The 19,610-nt window shown below is 31.8% G+C and overlaps 1 protein-coding gene across 1 annotated transcript in view; it reads left to right on the plus strand.

The window, feature by feature from the left end:
* Positions 1 to 19,610, plus strand: part of LOC134229310 (H(+)/Cl(-) exchange transporter 6-like) — a 41,462-nt gene that overhangs the window by 16,179 nt on the left and 5,673 nt on the right. The window contains exons 17-23 of the mRNA XM_062711033.1: positions 3,594 to 3,753; positions 3,854 to 3,960; positions 4,118 to 4,259; positions 4,920 to 4,966; positions 5,196 to 5,304; positions 17,522 to 17,632; positions 18,262 to 18,387. Of these exons, the coding sequence (XP_062567017.1) occupies positions 3,594 to 3,753; positions 3,854 to 3,960; positions 4,118 to 4,259; positions 4,920 to 4,966; positions 5,196 to 5,304; positions 17,522 to 17,632; positions 18,262 to 18,387 (802 nt within the window). The remainder of the gene's footprint in view (positions 1 to 3,593; positions 3,754 to 3,853; positions 3,961 to 4,117; positions 4,260 to 4,919; positions 4,967 to 5,195; positions 5,305 to 17,521; positions 17,633 to 18,261; positions 18,388 to 19,610) is intronic.

The raw sequence follows: 19,610 nt of genomic DNA on the forward strand, positions 1-19,610 counted from the left end.
TTTAAATGATACTATGAAAACATTTCAATGCTTTAATATTTTAATAGAAGATTCCCTCAATCGCCATTGCAAGCCGAAGATTTAAATTGTGTATTCCTCTGGATGCCTGATGCAAGACTCCCTCGACCTTGCATAAGACATGTACGGGTCGGAATTCACACAACAATACACTTGCCACAAAGGTCCCAAAATAGTGAAAAAAAAGAAAGATCAATTTCTATTCACTCTAATGATTGAAGATCTGAAAACATCAGAAGACCACTGTAAGACATGATGATAGACGTGTAAGTGCCACTTGTGCACCTGAACCGCGCCCACATGTGAGAAATTGACCATAGTGAAAATGCGATAGCTGAGAGAACTCTGCTGATTTATAGACAGCCCCCCCCCCCAATGAAAGGAGAGGGGGGAGATGGATTCCAGCTTTTTAATCTAAAGTTTTGCTATGATGGTAGACATCATTATCAAACTTTTAAGACATTTTGTGTACATGTATATATATACGAAAGCCTATTAGGATCAATCTACAGAGAAAAAAATTTGAAAAGGCGTTATAACGCCTTTGGAAAAGGCGTAATAACGCGAAAAAAGGCATTATAACGCCTTTTGAAAAGGCGTTATTACGCCTTTCCATTCTAGAAGGCGTTATTACGCCTTTCCAAAAGGCGTTACTACGCCGTTCTAAAAGGCGTTATTACGCCTTTCCAAAAGGTGTTATTACGCCTTTCTAAAAGGCGTTATTATGCCTTTCCAAAAGGCGTTACTACGCCGTTCTAAAAGGCGTTATTACGCCTTTCCAAAAGGTGTTATTACGCCTTTCTAAAAGGCGTTATTACGCCTTTTACTTTCAATACATAACTAAACATATTTAGCCCAACCAAGGGTCATTGATTTCAATTGCTCATTATACCCATGCAAATAGTCGCCTGCTTTTTTTTCCAAGAAGAGAGAAAAATATCTTCAAATGACATAAATTTTAATACACTGTACATGGCAAACAAAGCTCCAAGATATGTCTGCCTATATTCTAGATCTTCACGAGTAGAGTGTTGCCTTCTCTTAATACGAATGCAAACAGTTGTCCGTGAGATGTGCAGGAATATAGAGAATTGCATAAATAAAGATGGTTTTAATTAAATCTCTCTATATTTATTAACATAAGATAACGCATTTTCCTTTTCATGTAGGCCAGTAATACGAGTGCGAATGGGGTAAGCCCCCTCCAAACATACACACTTTTGAGGAAAAGTCTTGCTACAGTTTAAATATTATAATTAACTATTGGTTTCTTGGTTCTTGAACATTTTGTTGCAGTATGTAAAGCTGTGACAAATTATTGCATTTTAAAAAATTTTTACCGAGTATCTCCCCCACGAATTTGGCCAGTGGAGTGTGTGTGTGTGGGGGGGGGGGGACTATAAAAAGCACGGGCCTGTTAAATGCAAAATAATGGTTATTCAAAAAAGCATAATAACTTTTTTGGAAAGGCATAATAACGCTTTTTAGGAAGGCGTAATAACGCCTTTTAGAAAGGCGTAATAACGCCTTTTGGAAAGGCGTAATAACGCCTACTAGAATAGAAAGGCGTAATAACGCCTACTAGAATAGAAAGGCGTAATAACGCCTTTTGGAAAGGCGTAATAACGCCTTCTAGAATGGAAAGGCGTAATAACGCCTTTTAGAAACGCGTAATAACGCCTTTTAGAAAGGCGTAATAACGCCTTTTGGAAAGGCGTAATAACGCCTTTTGGAAAGGCGTAATAACGCCTTTCTAAAAGGCATTATAACGCCTTTTGGAATGAAAAGGCGTAATAACGCCTTTTTTCGCGTTATTACGCCTTTTCAAAAGGCGTTATGACGCCTTTTAAATTTTTTTTCTCTCTAGATTGATCCTAATAGGCTTTCGTATATATACGTACTGCATAATAACGCTTTTTAGAAAGGCGTAATAACACCTTTTAGAAAGGCGTAATAACGCCTTTTAGGAAGGCGTAATAACGCCTACTAGAATAGAAAGGCGTAATAACGCCTACTAGAATAGAAAGGTGTAATAACGCCTTTTGGAAAGGCGTAATAACGCCTTCTAGAATGGAAAGGCGTAATAACGCCTTTTAGAAACGCGTAATAACGCCTTTTAGAAAGGCGTTATAACGCCTTTTTAATTTTTTTTCTCTCTAGATTGATCCTAATAGGCTTTCGTATATATACGTACTGCATGTATAAACATATTTTGATTTTCCATTTTAAATTGTTTTCCATGGCGTTCATTACTTTTTTTGGAAGCAATTTTTTTCTTTCCTAATAACACTAAAATGGATGCTCAAACTTAGAAATTGAAAATATACATACAGTATGCCCCCCCCCCCCCCTCTACATCATGCATTGCCTCGAAATGCACAAACGAAAACGGTTATTTAATAATATTTAAAACCAATCTAACACAAAGTCTACCTACATTTTATTCTTCATAATCTGTATCATTTTTATAGAATTTAACGTGATTTTAGTTGCCATGGTGGCTTTGTATAAGATGAACTTTCTCTGATGTCTATGTCTGCGCGGAAGAGAATTTTTGGAGACCATTGTAATGATCACGATGCAAAATAAACAAGTATTTAAACATGATTTTTTCAATACCTCTAAAGTCCTTTATATCTTTTAAACAAGTTTCAGTTTATTCAAGCTTTATAATTATTATGTACAGCACTATATTACAAATAAGAAAACGATTACAAGAATTTAAATTTTCTTACAATGCCATTTATTACATTTAAGGAACACAACATGATGGATAGATCAAATCATAAACCATTACAAAACAAGAAACAAATTTTCTGTATTCCAGTGGCTGACACTCAGCTTTTTTAAAAAAGCTAACCTTGTTATGTTTTCCTTTGTATAGTAAAACCTTGCAATATTACCGTTTCCTGGAATTAGTCTAACCCCATATTTAATCATGGCGGTAAAAGTATCAATAAGACACGAAATCCTCCCATGTTTTCAACATTTATCACTACTTGTATGCTCTTTGCACTTGGATTTGGTAATAAAATTAAAGTATGACAATTTTATTTTTTGTTAGCGATGTCGGCGACATTTATTTTATAATCGATTAGTAGCATCGAAGAGCTTCTAACGACTGACAATCTTTCCATCACTAATGGGAGCAGTTGTTATTTCATAAATCTGAATAGACAATATTACCTATTTGAATAAGTTATACCACCTATTCAAAATGATATCACCTATTCAAATAAGTGATATCGTCTATTCCTTTGGAAATGCTTTCTCCGTCATTGCAACTGATCCAATCTCTAATGTTTTAAAGGTCTGTGTTTGCTCTGCTATATACTAATTTAATTGGTTCAGATGTCCTTTAAGCTTGATTACTGTTTGTTTTCTTTATATCCTATTATTGTTGAAAGCATTGAATTACTGGATTATATATGAAAGCCTAATAAAGGACGATTGATTGAGTTTGAATACTGTCTGTTGTCTCTATATACATGTATTTCATTTGAAATTTCGTAAATAATAAAAGTAGGTATTAACATTGCTAATGAAGAATGAAAACAGAAACTTGTTTGTTTTAGAATTGGATATGCCAATCATGAAAACTCTGGCACTTTTGCATTAATTGGTGCAGCGGCATTTCTCGGTGGAGTGGTCAGAATGACCATTAGTCTTACTGTTATTATGATAGAATCCACCAATGAAATCAGTTATGGATTGCCAATAATGCTTGTGTTAATGGTACGTTTTATTTTTTGGTGAAATGACATTTGATAAATTCATTGAACTTGAAGCATGGTTTATCAAATGGGGACAAGATGAAGAGCCCGTTCTTTTTCAGGTTGCCAAATGGTGTGGTGACTACTTTAATGAGGGTATATATGATATACACATCAAGTTAAGGGGAGTCCCTCTCTTAGAATGGGAAGTTCATCATGGAACAGAAAGGTTCATTCAATTTCTATTTATCAGTTACCTTTGTTTTCCCTATGTTTCTCTGTCAATTTAATTCACACCGTAAATGTACTCAGTATTTGATTTATATGTTTAATGAAATAGTTGATTCCTTTGAAAGCGTGACAAAATTAATGCCATTTTATTCCAGGCTTAAAGCAAGAGATGTTATGGACAAATCACTGAGTTATGTATTTACAGTATCACGTGTATCGTCTCTCATACGCATGCTCCGCACAACCGTTCACAACGCATTTCCAGTGGTCTCAAGAATCAAAAGCATAAATAATAATGTATGTTATATCAATTATATATTTATTAATTCTATTTTGCAGTTTTACAAATTTGTGTCAAATATTCACGAAAATACTTCAATTAAAAAATCAGGCCTCATAATTGCTGGCTGTCATCTTTATAAGATAAGCACAAGATCAAATTAATATCTAAACATAGGCCAGGTTTAAAAGAATGTTTGGCTGCCCTCTCCCGACTCGATCTGAAAATATTGGGTTTTTTTTTAACTCAATTACTTATTAGTTTTTGAATAATATTTTCCAGAGTACATGTAAAAAATAATTTCTTCCTGTAGGCAAAAAAAAAAAAAGACAACCCGTTTTTAGTCGGGCCATTTTTAGCAAGTCAGTCGGGAGAGGGCAACCAAAACATTTTTTGAACATTGTCTTAAAATTTATTTTTTGCGACTATCTATTGTTTGTTTATGAGCATTGTCTTGGTATTGCTGATAAATGTCGCTAGTTATACAATCACAAGTTTAATAAAAAATGATATAGAGTTAATGTAAACTCGCTTATACTTAATTAAACTATTTATAATTTCCCACTTTTAGATAAATATTGCAAATAACTTTGCTGATCGGCATAATAATTCGATTAAGGTATGAACTGCATTTGATTAAAAAAGAATTAATACAATCAATTCTCTTTCAATACAAGGAAGAAGCTTCAAAGGTGGAAGATTACAATGAGAGAAAAGAGGAAAAGTATGCAGTGTTAATTTCCTATAGCCATAACAGTATACAAAGAAACAAACTTCATGCTCAAGAGCTAGCTCAAAATTCAATATGATACATTAAAGCTTAACAACAAAAATACATATTTTCTATTATTTTGCAAAATGCTCTTTAACAAAATATATTTTTGTTTATTTATCTATTTATTTTGATGGGATATGAAAATTTAGTAAACATTAAGAATTTAATTCTTTTTCAGTGAAACTGACGATTCTCCCACACAAAAATGGCAGTTTAAAGGCTTAATCATGCGACATACACTCGTCGCTCTACTCGATCGAGATGTATACTTTCAGGAACATAATGGGGTTTGTATTTCTCTATATGTTTTCTTATACTATAGGTCATTCAGGATAATCAGTCCTCTTGTTCTTAAACATTATTGATTTTAATGGTTGAGGACATATATTATCTTATTCCTGACCACGCAAAATATTTCAATATACAGAATGTCCTCTTAGATAATGTAATGCTATGAAGATTCATAATTCGAAATTCCTATTTGCATCTCAAGCTGGATCGGATAATTAAGTTGAGGGCATTTGCCAAAGTCATTGCTTTGCAGTGCAGTCTAGAGCCAAAACAATACGCCATACCCGTTTGATGTCTTAAGAGACGATTTTTTTAAAATGACTACCAAATATTTTTATTACGCTATAATATTTACACTCGAAAATTTTTAAAATGTTTAGACATTTGAAAGTTTATTTTTGAAAGTAAAATTCTTCTCTTCACAAAATTTTAAATTTTGGTCATTTGAACAAGCCAGAGGTTAAGATTACAAGGTATACATGTACACTTAATAATTGGTCTAGTCATCGACCCCATCTAATCCCTTTCAAATCACACTGTTTAGAGGTTTCAACTGATGAAACGTCTCAAAACTGTTATATTCGAAAGACTCTGCATTGGAAGAACTTTAGGGCAAAGATCGTCATGCTTAGGAGGCACTTTAAGTATCTGGGAGAAAAACCCACTGCTTTTTTAATTCAGTAAAAGTTTGAAAATCAATGCATGTAAAAGTGGTTTCCTGTAAGTTTTCTTTACCTTTTCAGGATCAAAATCCCAATACTTTTTTATCAGCTGTACATTTCATAATGTGCATCAAATTAAGTCACATATGACATATCCCCTTATCGTCTATGTATACATCTGAGCCATGGGGAATAACCTATCAGCTTACTGTCTTGTTTGATTAATTTGTTTGCGATACACATCTAAAATTTCTCCTTTGTCAGTTCATTACGCTAATGACTTTTGTTTGTCAAATTGTCTATAGGTAAATAAGTTGCGGCCGTATGGGATTGAGATTGCCCTTTATCGTGTAGACCAAGTGACTTTTGAAAAAGCTCATAAGATTTCAAATAATTTTTAAACAAATGTAAATATGGTTCATACAATTATTCTGTATGCGATCAACATAGACAATTTTCTGATAAGTAGAAATAGTTCTTTTTATTAAACAAAATATTTTACATTATCACAAAATCAATTGATGAAATTTATATAACATCTGTGAAATAGACACAAGATAATTATTCACAAAACATAACACTTAAAATACGCAATAAAAAATTGAGTTCAGATGAAAAGAGCAAAGATTGTATCTGAGTACTGCCAATGCCTTTTATGTTTTAAGAAAGTCATACTGAAAAAGTGGAACATTTAACGAGCGATGAAATATACAAATGAAAACAAGTCACTGAAACTGACTTATTATGTGAAGATAGCTGAATATATTTGATCTGTTGTTCTTTGGTAAGAAAACTGGAGAAGTAATTGGTATTTTTTTTCTCCACAATACCGTCCAGTCACATATAATATCAATCACCAGACCTGCAAGCATAAAATAAACTTCATTATATATACATTTCATAATAACAGGTATTTATGAACAAAAAGTCGAAAGTATTAATATGTCTCTTTACAGAAATATATTTACATTCTTCGATGCATAACTTTTTTTAAACATCCAGTTTGTAAATAGGTATGCAAAAGGTAAGGTTTGACTATAAATTGACAAACATAAGATATTCATTTTTTGTGGATGGGTATGGAATTTTTCACGAGTGAGACAAGGATTGTTTAGTTATTTTCAAAAGTGCAATGTCAAAGAATATTTTTAAAAAAATTTCTGGTTTCATAGGCAACTTATGTTAGATTCAACAAAACATAATTTTAATGGCTATTGCATTTTTTTTCATTTTTTTTTTTGCAACACAGTATCATGAGCGGTTTAAAAAACAATATCTTAAATCAAATGATTGCGGAATGGAAACATTGTAAGCACGGATTTTAACAAAATGTTTTGGTATAAACTTTGGAAATTTTAGTCAAGGTGGATTGTTTACACACACACACTCTCTCTCTCTCTCTCTCATGATCATCATCACATCAAACAAGGTAGTTAAAAAAAAAAAAGTCTTCGTAAAAAAGTTTTGCCACACTGCTCCTTTCACAGGATGTTAAAATATCAATTTGGCATTTTTTCAAACTTTAACAAAACATTACTTTTTCAATTAATATATAACAATATTTCTTCGCACTCGTGAAATTATTTTTTAAATTTAATTATTTTTCCACCATTCAGTTACATGGCAAAATTCTGTGTATCATCTACCTTAATTATTAATACAAGATTAATGTATACCTTACAAATATGTTGGTGTGGCGCCCATATCGTCTGCGGACTCTGCATACTTTATTGATCCAATCAATTTCCTTAATAAAAGCAGTCTCATTCTGTTGTTTGCATTCAGTTTTGGTGGTGCTTGAGACTTCTCTAAATATCTAAGGAAAATGTTTTCTGTCCCATCATCTGAATTTTAAAAAAGAGAGTCCTTTAACATCCTATATTAATTTTGGAAAAAAATAAAGTTATACAATAATATCTATTTTAATAGTTTTGCTATTATAATATTTATCTAACTTGATCTTGCTGTGTGACAAGAGTTAACTCCCCATGGTTTCTTTACCAGAGATTGTTGTCTCCCTTCCCCACACACACCCTTCATTGACCTTTAAATATCTTACGCGTCCATCAAAACACAAATTGTATAACCAATTTCTTCGTTGTTGACATTAATCATGCCTCTTTCTCGGCAAATTGAATGGACGTGACACCTAACTGAATTTGATAGGAATTTTTCGATAATACAGGACCTAATTGATGTCGGGATATGGACGAAAACGTCTACCGCATATATCAATTATTAATTTTTAACGTACTTTGGTTCTATTCTTGACAATAATCAGAGGGTCTCAAGCAAACGTAAATATTTCAAGGAAAGTTTAATTTGTAGGCAGCAGATTTTCAATGTACATATATGATCACATTAATTATAGTAGTACAACGAAAGAGCAGGCCTTATATTGTCCGTCTTCGCATTACACACTTTGATATGTGAGTCATTCATGTGACCTGTTGTTATAACCCGTTGCCTGCATCATTCATAGAGACTTATATTATTTTAATGATATCACACAGCTTTACTAGAATTCACAAAGCTTCATGATTTAATAATATTCAAAGTAACTTCCACAAAGTGTCATCCCACTTTCCAGAGTGTGACGCGAGGAAAGTTTATCCAGTAATGACCGAAAACCGTAAGATCTTTTACTTTTGTCTTTAAACCGTAAGATCTTTTACTTTTGTCTTTGCAAAAGAATTCAATATGAAAGGAAGCAAGGATACTTCATAGAGATATTTTTTTTTTAAATATTGTCTTTGCAAAGAAAATAAAAATGAGGGCGTATGTTGAACTGTGCTCCAATTAAAAAATTGCAGAAAAAACGTGAAGGAAAGGTTTTTAGAATATTGGAAAACTAGAATTATCCACAGTATTATATTCTGATGGAATAAGAAATAAAAAATAGAAAAGGGGAGTTTAAAGATTAAAGGCGATTTATCCGATTAAAATCTGTTGAAAAAAAATTGATGCTGAAACAACGACATTTACAATGAAAGGCTAAACTTTATAGAATTTTGGCAAAGAAAATGAATCTGATTTTTTAGAAAGGTTCTTTTTTTCTCTGCTCAATTTTGTACTATTAAATGGACTTTTAAACTTGAATACATATATTTCATCTTAAATAAACTTTTATATGGCAGATGGAAGGCTCAATTCCTTACAGATCCTTAAAGAAAACATGTTAAAAACTGTCAATGAGCTTAAACAATTAATATTTGAACAATTAGATATATGATTATCTTGGATGATAGGTAATAGAACATGGCGTGCACTTTAAGATCCCAAAAAGGAAGTCAATGGTACAGTTTGAGTTTAGAGAGGAAGTTTTGGCTCTATTATTGCTGTGAGAAGCCATATTTGCTAGAAAGGTCAAATTAAAAAAGTACCACACTCAATGCCTGCAGGCTTATTTTCTGGTACATGACAACACCGCTGCAATTAAGTATAGAGATGTAGAGAAACTTTTGAAAAATGGAACATTGAAATAGCTTTGCCATTCCATGTATTCTATAGATCTGAATCATTTAGACATCATAATTTTTATTCGAAAAAATAAAAAAGAATCATTAAAGACGTTGAATTTTAGGTATGTCCCGGGGAGTGCTATGCATTAGAGTCTTTTGAACTACCCTCAAAAAGGATTATTGTTATTGTTTCAGTCAGTCATGGGTGTAGAGACCCAAGACCTGTAGAATCTTGAAGTGTTCCCTAAACAACTTGGTCATTAGCTGCAATAATGTACCCCTCTCCGATTTTTTTTAATCTGATGTTTTTTCTGGAGAGGGCTACAATACCACAGCATCTCCGTAATGGTGCAAATATATTTTTAAATACATGCGACTGCAGGCAAAATAAAAAGTTTTTACATTCAACTTACGTCTAATAAGACGAATTCTTTATTCACTATCAACAACATAGCCCGTTAAACACGAAAACCATGCATGTAGAATAAATTTGCGTGTTTATCAGTCGCTCTCCTCAGCAACCATGAGAGTTCACTCGTGACGTACTGAGACTTGCGCTTGAAATTTAGAATAGCCTAATAAAGCAAATGTCGATGTTTATAAATAATTGTGATGAATAGTATCACTAAACATAGCTAAATAAAACCGTTTCACGTGTTTTTTTTTTTTTTTTTGTTTTTTTTTTTTGTAGACATCGATATTTAGGTTTAAAATAAGGAAATTCCCAAAAGATCCGCTCCTATAGATCCTAAATTTGCATTGGCTCCCCCAAAATAAAATCTATCAAGGTCAGTAAACATGGCGGATAAATTCAAGTTGTGATGTTGACATACACGAAAAATAGCCGATATATGCATCGTTCTGTATATTTTTGGATCGATTTATGTCTTACATAACTTCATTTTAGACGTCCAGGTAAGAAATGCTAATAAAATAACCATTTACTGACAATTTGAACCGAAATCTGTGTGGGAGTGAATCGCTCCCGCAGTTGCACCATCACGAAGATCCTAAGGAGTTGTAGCACTCTCCAAAAAAAAAATAATAAAAAGGGAGAGGGCTACATCATTGCACTACTTGGTCATCTGCAGAACTCTCTTTAAGCACCCAGACATCCTTAAAAATACTTACAATAGAATCCACTAATCAAAGTGTTTTAAAACAAAGTGATCATGTACTTGTGAATAGGGGATATAGTTAAGGTAAAGTTCTGCAGAAATACAAAACCAAGAGATCAAATAACAAGAAAATACAAGATAGCACCAGATTGCAAGTTCCAGTATGAGAGGGATATACCATCTTAATATAAGAAAATGATATCAGCAACTGTCAAAAGAGGAAAACCCACTTGATGAAAATACCCCTGTGAAAGAGATACATAATAAGAATAGTGAAATTTACATTTTTGCGGTGTAAAAATGCTCATGAAAAAAGTCGAAAGGGGATTTTTTTTCGGAAAAAAATAGCGTTGTACACTAATTATTTGAATAGGATGACTAAGAAAAAAGAAAAAATGGCGATGATATACTGAAGAATATTGAAACTGGAGGTTTTTTCCAGATTTGTGATACAAGTCTCATATGATCCCAATAATTTTAAAAAACACTTTTATTAATTTTACTTCAATGAATATAAGGTAAATTGATAACAGCAGAAAAAAACTTGATTACCGTATAGAAGCACTGCCACATAATAGCTAGCAATGCCATTAGAGCATACTTTGGCGGAGGGATTCAAATTAATTTTCATCAAATATAGATATCATGAAAATAAATAAAATGTGGTGGATTCAAATTAATTTTCATCAAATGTAGATATCATGAAAATAAATAAAATGTGGTGGATTCAAATTAATTTTTATTAAATATAGATAGAAAGAAAGATAAAACGTGGTACATGTTTCATGTAGAAATTTACACGAAGGTTTATATTCACATTGGATTATATGGGATTAAATTGTGCTGAAGATCAACAGGGCTACGATAAGTGATATACATGTAACCATAAGTACATCTATGTATATGTATGTTAGAGTTTGAAGGTAGAATTTCGCAAGAGTAAAGGATGAAATGTTGCAATGAAATACATGCAGATGGAAAAATTTCTTGAAATCTTCTAGTTCTCTTGTAAAGCATAACTGTGATTAATCATGATTAATTTATAATATGAATGAATTTTCAGGTGTCGTTTTTCGGTTAGTTTGAATCATGGCTCCTGGAATAAAAGTTTACAAGAGTAAATGTGAAGGGTAAAAGATTAACAAACTAATTCGGAAAACCAGTTTCCTCCGCTAAAGGAATAAAGAAAAGAACGTTCTGATCTGGGGGAGGGGGTCAATGGGGATTGGGCACTTTAAGAAGGGCGAGAGGGGCCATAGAGAGTTATGATATAAAATTTAATTGCAAAATCTCAGTAGCACCTCGAGATATCGCCCTGAAATGAAACTTTAGCATACACACAGAATGTATTAATTTACTACCTTGACGTTTGACCTCAAAATAAAAGGGGGTCTTTCTTAGGCCATAGAGGGTTGTGGTATAAAATGACATTGCAGAAGCTCAAAGGCTTAACGAGATATCGCGCGGAAACGAAAGTGTTAAAACAGACATTTTTTTTTATTTATGACCTGAACCTCGGACCTTTTGACCTCAATATCAATAGTGATCTTCCTTAGACCATAGGGAGTTTTTGAGTAAAAAAAGTTGCATTGCAAAAACTCAAAGGCTTCTCGAGATATCGAGTAGAAACGAAAGTGTTTTAGACAGACGGACGGACTGACGGACAGATAGACCACAATAAATATCCCCAACTTTCAGCGGGAGACAAAAAAAATCTTCCGAAAAGTTCATTACGTCATTTTATTATACATTGTACATGTAAACATAAATTAGGAATTCAAAATTTTACATGCACAAAATTGAAATTTTGATTTAAAAACCTTTTCAGGGAGAAGGGCCTTACTTTATCAATTCTTTCAATCATTCCCAAGTGTCGATACAATATTTGTCCCTGTTGAAAGTGGAGGATATTAGTTTTGGTTTGTCTGTCCGTCAGTCTAGCTGTCCGTCAATAGTTCTGCTTGTCTGTAATGCTTTTGTTTCCACTTGATATCTCAATAAGCGTTTGAGCTTTTCCAGTGACATTTTTACCACAAATCCCTATGACCTAAGGAAGACCCCATTGATTTTGAGGTCAAAGGTCAATGTCGTTTATTCATACACTCTGTGCGTGTATGTGTAAAACTTTCATTTATGGGGGATATCTCAAGAAGCTTTTGAGCTTTTTTTAAAATTGAATTTGATACCATAACTCCCTATGCCCCTCTAGCCTTCTTAAAGTGCCCCCCTTAATCCTACACCTCCCGGGTCAGCACATTCTATTTTTTTTTCTTCTTCAGCGGGGGACATGGATTCTCTGAAATAGCTTGTTTTTATGGGCCTTACGGTTTGAGTGAAGCTTAAGTTTATGAACATAAAGAATGCAAAAATTAAATTCTAAAATTCTCCATAAAAGGAGAGTCTAGTTAGACATTTAAATCAAGGACAGATGATACAAACAAAAAATGGATGCCTGGATTGGTATATACGTGTTGACCTAATTTCATTGCAAATGATGCAAATAATAAATTTTTAGAATATAAAGAAATTGTATACCCTCTGTTATGTTCAAAATTCTACCCTCCTGAAACCATCCTTATTGTTCTATACAAATATTTTTCACTTCAAATTCCATTTTTCTACAATTTTTAAAATAAATAAAAACTACGCGGTGAAACTTATTCATTTTATTCATTAAAAAACGACCCAAGTTGTTATTTTCAATTTTTTTAAACAAAAGTTTGTTTGTATCATCTGTCCTTAAACTACAATGTTGTACTGATTTAAGTTTCGTTATGTCATGATCCCTTGAAATAGGTGGGGTTATCCGGGTATTTGTTTTACGCTTAATGTGAAATAATCAGATGCTAAATCTCGATTCTCGCCTACATTTTGGAACCATTTAATTCAATATAAATAGCAATTTGGCCATAAAATCTTTGTTTAGTAGTAAGAACAGTTCAATGGTAATTGATGAATTGACTTATACCAGCGCTAAACAGTAAATTTCCATAATTCCAGCTCTTTGAAAAAACATCACCATATTTTGAAATAGTTGGATATGATTATATGTTCCTTATATATGTTTTAGGCAAATAAATAAAACATAAATATATCAATAAAATATAATGTTTTTGTAAATCGCTTTGAAATTGTGGAAAATAAGCATTTTTATCGTTTTTTGTCATTAAAGATATGCCCCCCCCCCCCCCGTGTCACACAAAAGCTTTGGTATGAATTTGTGAAATAACATTCCATATTACCTGTAAAAAGGAATTTTGTGACACGGGGGGAAAGATGTTTTAAAAATATTTTCCGTTTTCCGTTGATTTCTATAGTGAAAAACACGTTTTACCAAAATTTTAGAGTTATCTCTTTTTTTTTTCCCAAATATGTAATGTTTTATGAAAATCCATATAATTATCTATAAAATATATCAAAAATTCATCGAATATGTTAACTTTTGAAAATTGACTTGGAGGTAGGCGGGAGAACAATACTATCGTTCGCAGTTCTTTTATGGTTTATGTAGAATATATTATTTTTAAACTGTGGATATATAAGTCCGAAGACAATTAAGACAAAATTATTCGAAAATTGTTGGTAAAAACGAAACTATTTGTTAAATTTGGGATTTTCTTACTAATATATTCTTCAGATACAGTGAGTTCATAAATAATTCTTTTTGTTATCATTTTATCTATATTTATTTTTTTAAATCTTTGAATATTTATTTGTTAACTTTATTTTATAAAGTTGTAAAAATCCGTCAATTCACGCTTTTGGTAAAGAAAAAAATAAATAAAAAGACTGCTAATATAATTGCATATTCGGTGATTTGATTTCCCACCCCTCTCTCTCTGAAAGATTTTGACAAAAGCAATATGTTTTCAGTAATTAACATTGGCAATTCCATCTTTCTATCTTTTTGTTTTTACTTTGATGTAATTAGTGGAATTAGATTCCATTGAAATTGACATGATGATTCCTGGGGGATTTTGTCGAAAAGATTTTCCTTGATTGAAAACGACAGTGGAGAGTTTTTCCCGTTTAATCATATATTGCTAATTGACTTTCTTTACCTCTTTTTGTATGTTTATTACCGCAAGAGAAAATTAAAACCTCACACTTTATTTTAAAAGTAGTATTCTAAATCAAAATATAACAGTTTTTAATATATATATATTTGTATTTATTAAAATCAGATATTAATAATGTGCTTAACCTGACAATATAACACTGCCTTTCTCCATTTTTTTAAACAAGTATACCAAAATAACTTTAAAAAATTGATTCTTATAAAATATTTCCACTTCAAAAACTTTTTTGGTAAAATTCATTAAATCCTTACCTCTCTTGCCGTACCAATTTCCTTCAATCATCAAAACAATTGCTAAAATAAGTGTTAAAGTAGAAACAAATGATGTCGTCCGCGTCATTTCGTGTGAATAGTCGTATCACCGTAAGCCTCTGTTTTGATCTGATGTGAGCGCGTGAGTGACAGTGAGTAAAAGAATAGATTATTGCCGTGTAGGGATATCCAATATTATCAAGAATTTATAGTTTTATCTGCGATCATTTTCACATTATATAGGAATATGTACATAGTTTCCTCCTACTAATTTTTTTCTTTTTTTTCGTTGTCATATCACGATTTTATTCTTGAGAGGATAAATCTTAGGTGGGGTGGGGGGATTTATATTTTGAAAATTAGAACATGGTATTTCTTAAAAAAAATGTCACACATACTCAGATTAATTATTTGCTATATAACTGATTTAAAAGGAATATGGCATGGTGGTTTGTTTGGAAAAAGAAGGTTCAAAATTGGAAAATTTATTGATATGATATCGCAATTTTACAGTAAATATTTTCATTGTCAAATTTAATTTTCTTTAATCTCCTTACAAAGATATCATCATTTTTGAAAATGAATTTGTGCTGAAATGATATAAAAGTTAAACTGTAGGAAAAAATCAACATTGTCTGCAAATTGATATGATATCTGCAAATTGAGAGCTTCGATACCCAATATAATTGTCTGTTTCTGCCTCTCTGGCCTGGCCAGAGAAGCAACATGTATACCTACACTTGAAGTGCTTCCAGATATTTATAAACTTGGCATAGTAACCGACTTGTAAATCATATTTCTACGTGTGCTGAAATAATAATAATAAATAAATAATTCAAAATTAATAAATTACTGATCTACTAGTTTGTAGGATTCGTATTGTTGAACTATTGAATGTCAAATTATTTTCATTGCACGTTAAATTTATAACCGCTTTGTTTTTCTTTCAAAATTTTGCTAGTAATTTGACTTTTTAATACACTTAAAATAAGCTTCCTCTGTGTTAACTCTAGAGAGGCAAACATTGCACATAAAAATAATGCTTATTGAAACGTTAAGCTTCAAATTTGAAATCTTTTATCAATTATACTAGATAAAACTTATGAAAAAAGGCTAAAACAACGAACAGCCGTCGATCAAAAAATTATATTGTAAAAAAAACATTAAAAAAATTGTGAAAGGGGCGTGAAACACGGGTCCCCCCAAAAAATCTATAGGTGGGATCGGGTGCCATGGAGGAGTTAGCCACCAGTCAATCCCACTTTGAGCCTTTTGTATTGATCAAGGAAACGGAACATTCCGTAGCCAAATTCAGAATTTTTAAAAAAACGAGTCAATAATGGATTATATTTTCTAATAAGGTTTTTAAAACGACCATAGAAATGATGAAATGCATTTGATTGAAACATACAGAATGCTTTCAAAATTAAAATCATGCAATTAATACTAAACGCTAACGCACAAAGAAAGTGTCTGTCTTTCAAAATCTTTACAATGGCTTAAAAACCATGCAAAACACAAACCAAACAACTGCTATCACCTTGACTGAATTTTTACACTGAAATTAGCATTTCCATTGATTATTTATTTCAAGTTTTAATCACGTAGAACTTCTCCGTATGCTTTCTGATTTATAAAATCTATAAAAGATAATTTACCACTTAAAGAATAATCAAGTTGACACCATCAATAAAAATAAACTAAAAAAAAAAATGAGATGTCTGCCTACTTTTTATTTCATGAAATATTGAGATAACGAACAATAATCATGCCCGAAGTCCATGTAAACCATACAAAATCGGTAGCAGAGCAACACGGACCTCTAAAACATAAAACTATGGGATCTATGTACAATTTATTTATATAATATATATTTATCTCCATAAATTTTATGTCTGTTTATTCTACATGGGGCAGAAGTGGAATTCTGTATATCCTTTATCACCGACTCTTGCTGCCTCTGCCTCTTGTTGATGTTTCAAACACAGTTTTATGTGTTTTGATATATATATATATATATATATATATATATATATATATATATATATATATATATATATATATATGTGCGTATATGTGTGTATATATATATATACCATAAATAATACTTATGCACATTTTTTGTACAACAACCCATCATGCATGTCTATATATGAAACTTAAAAATACCACCAAAACATATATCAGTATATATATACTCTATAGAAGAATTGCTCTTCACAATATGTTGTATTCTGTCTATTACTTTATTATGTTTATATGTAATTATATATGTTATATGTTTATGCCCAATGGGCCCTGATTGGTAATAAATTCTATTCTATTCTATAATAACCTATCAATTAGTATAAAAAAAAAACGTCGGTCAGCATTTGACTTATTGATGTATTCATTTTAACATAAGGTTTTTTAAAAAATAAAATTAAAAAAAAATTAATAAGATAAAAAAAAATACATAAAATGTATAGGAATACATTTATTTAGAAATCAAGGGGGTGAAAATTGTCACAGGGTATGCTTTCCCTCGATGATCTGTTGCATAGTAACCTATAGACATATCTTTCTATCAAATAAATATCATAACATGCATATTGCAATACCAATAACTGCCTTTTAATTGCCCTGTGTTTTATTGATTGTAGAGGACCTCACAACCTGACGTTTCCTATGAAGATTTGACAAAGGATTATCCGCGTTATCCTGATATACACGATATCTCGGGGCTTTCTGCCATTCCACAAGACGCGCTTATGGTAAGGTTTCAGTGCAATCCCATATTTGTATGATTTCAAGATACTATATCAGAGTACTCATGCATAAACACGCGGCACCAAATTGGGTGAATTATATGGACACAGGCTTGAAGAGCAATCCAAACACTGTTCTCTCCTGCGTTTTAACTTTAAATAATGAGGAAATGTTACGGTGAAAATAAAATTCATGATAGATATAGAGTTCGAATAAAGGCCAGCTACTTGGTTTTTGGAATATTAATATTACCATTTTATAGTTTCGAGTTTGTTCAGGGATTTTTGGAATTTTGGTTGATAATCTTATGCTCAAATACGGAACTAACAGTCCACTGATGTTGAATATTATTCGTTTTGCATCCCTTATTTAAATTTGTTTAGAATAAAAAATAATGAGAAAGAAAGATATTTTGCAATGTATTAATTGCAAGAAGGAGACTCTTTTTGTCTAGAATATTTTGATTTGAACTTTTTATCTTAGTATAAATTTGTATAATTTTGTTTGAATATACTTCAATAAAATGACACTGGTACATGTATCAATGATGATTACGGCCTATCTATGTTCTTTTGATTATATGCAATCAAGTGGCAGAAAAACGTTGCTAATCATAGCTTTCATTTTTTTAAAGGATATCAGTGGATACATGAATCCGTGTCCATATACAGTGTACCCCAATACACCTGTGCCCCAGGTGTTTAATCTGTTTAGAAGTATGGGTCTGCGGCACCTTCCAGTTGTTGATTATACAGGCCTAGTAAGTATGGATGAGAGATTTAACAAAATACACAGTTCCACAGCTCCAACAACAACTGTTTTTTAAAAGATGTTATTGAATAAATGTCGTTTGTTAAAATATGCGCAATGTTAAAAAAAACTTTCGACATGACTTCTCTCTAAGACTATATTGTCCATAAATAGTAAAAAAAAATCTTGCATATATCATCTTTTCATTTTGAATTTGTACTTGGTGGAGGAACTTGTACATATAAAAGTTTCTAAATAATAAGAGAACTACCATATTAAAATCATATTTATCTCCATCGAGTAAATTCATGGTTTTGCATCATGACGTCATATCGCAATTTCTGTGGTCGATACAATGACCTTGTCAGTAAATACAACTTATCATTAAGTCAAATGCTGACTGACGTTTTTCATACTTATTGTTAGGCCATTAATTACACAATGAATAGTTGACGGATTTTTTCCATTATTTCCCGATCATGATAAGGTGCACACGGTGGGTGTGACCGGTCGGCAGGGGATGCTCACTCCTTCTTGGCACCTGATCCCACTTCCGATGTTTTGGAGGTCCGCGTTTGCTCTGCTCCAATTTTTTTATTGTTTAATGGACTTCTGAGCTTGAATACTGTTCGTTATCTCCATATATTTCATCATATTTTATTTAATGTTTATTTCTGTTAATAACACTGTAATTTAATTTAATTTTATCAAATTTACTGTCAATTGCCACCTTGTCAGATTGATGAAAAATTTTACACGGCATATTTCTTATGATTCCATAATACATTAAGTAGATATTATCGAGCTGATCTTACTTCTACATTAAATATGTGTTGTAATAACTCGGTCAGTGTTCAAGAGAAACTGGTGGGAAGAAACCGTCTGATTTAGGAACATATTCCTTCTGTTTGGGATTGATGAGGGGAACGATATTGAACATTTATCATGATATTAAAACAATTAACGTTTATATCAATACAATCATTAAGGTTACATAAGTTAGTGGCGAAAATAATTCCGATGTTAATTTTTATTATAATCAAAGGAAAGGAAGTCTTTAGATAACACAGAGAGACAAGCGGTAAGACAAAAACCATTTAGTTAGAACAGAAATGTCATCACTAATTTGATTTACAATATTTTATTTAATAAGTTCCTAATTGGACTTAAATTCAAAGAGGTCGCATAGCAAATCATTTTGATTTCAAACAAATGTGATATAGGGTGAAAGTT

The sequence above is a fragment of the Saccostrea cucullata genome, unplaced genomic scaffold (assembly GCF_032062105.1).
Source record: "Saccostrea cucullata isolate Sc308-1 unplaced genomic scaffold, CSIRO_AGI_Scuc_v1 ctg35, whole genome shotgun sequence".
Lineage (NCBI taxonomy): Eukaryota > Metazoa > Mollusca > Bivalvia > Ostreida > Ostreidae > Saccostrea > Saccostrea cuccullata.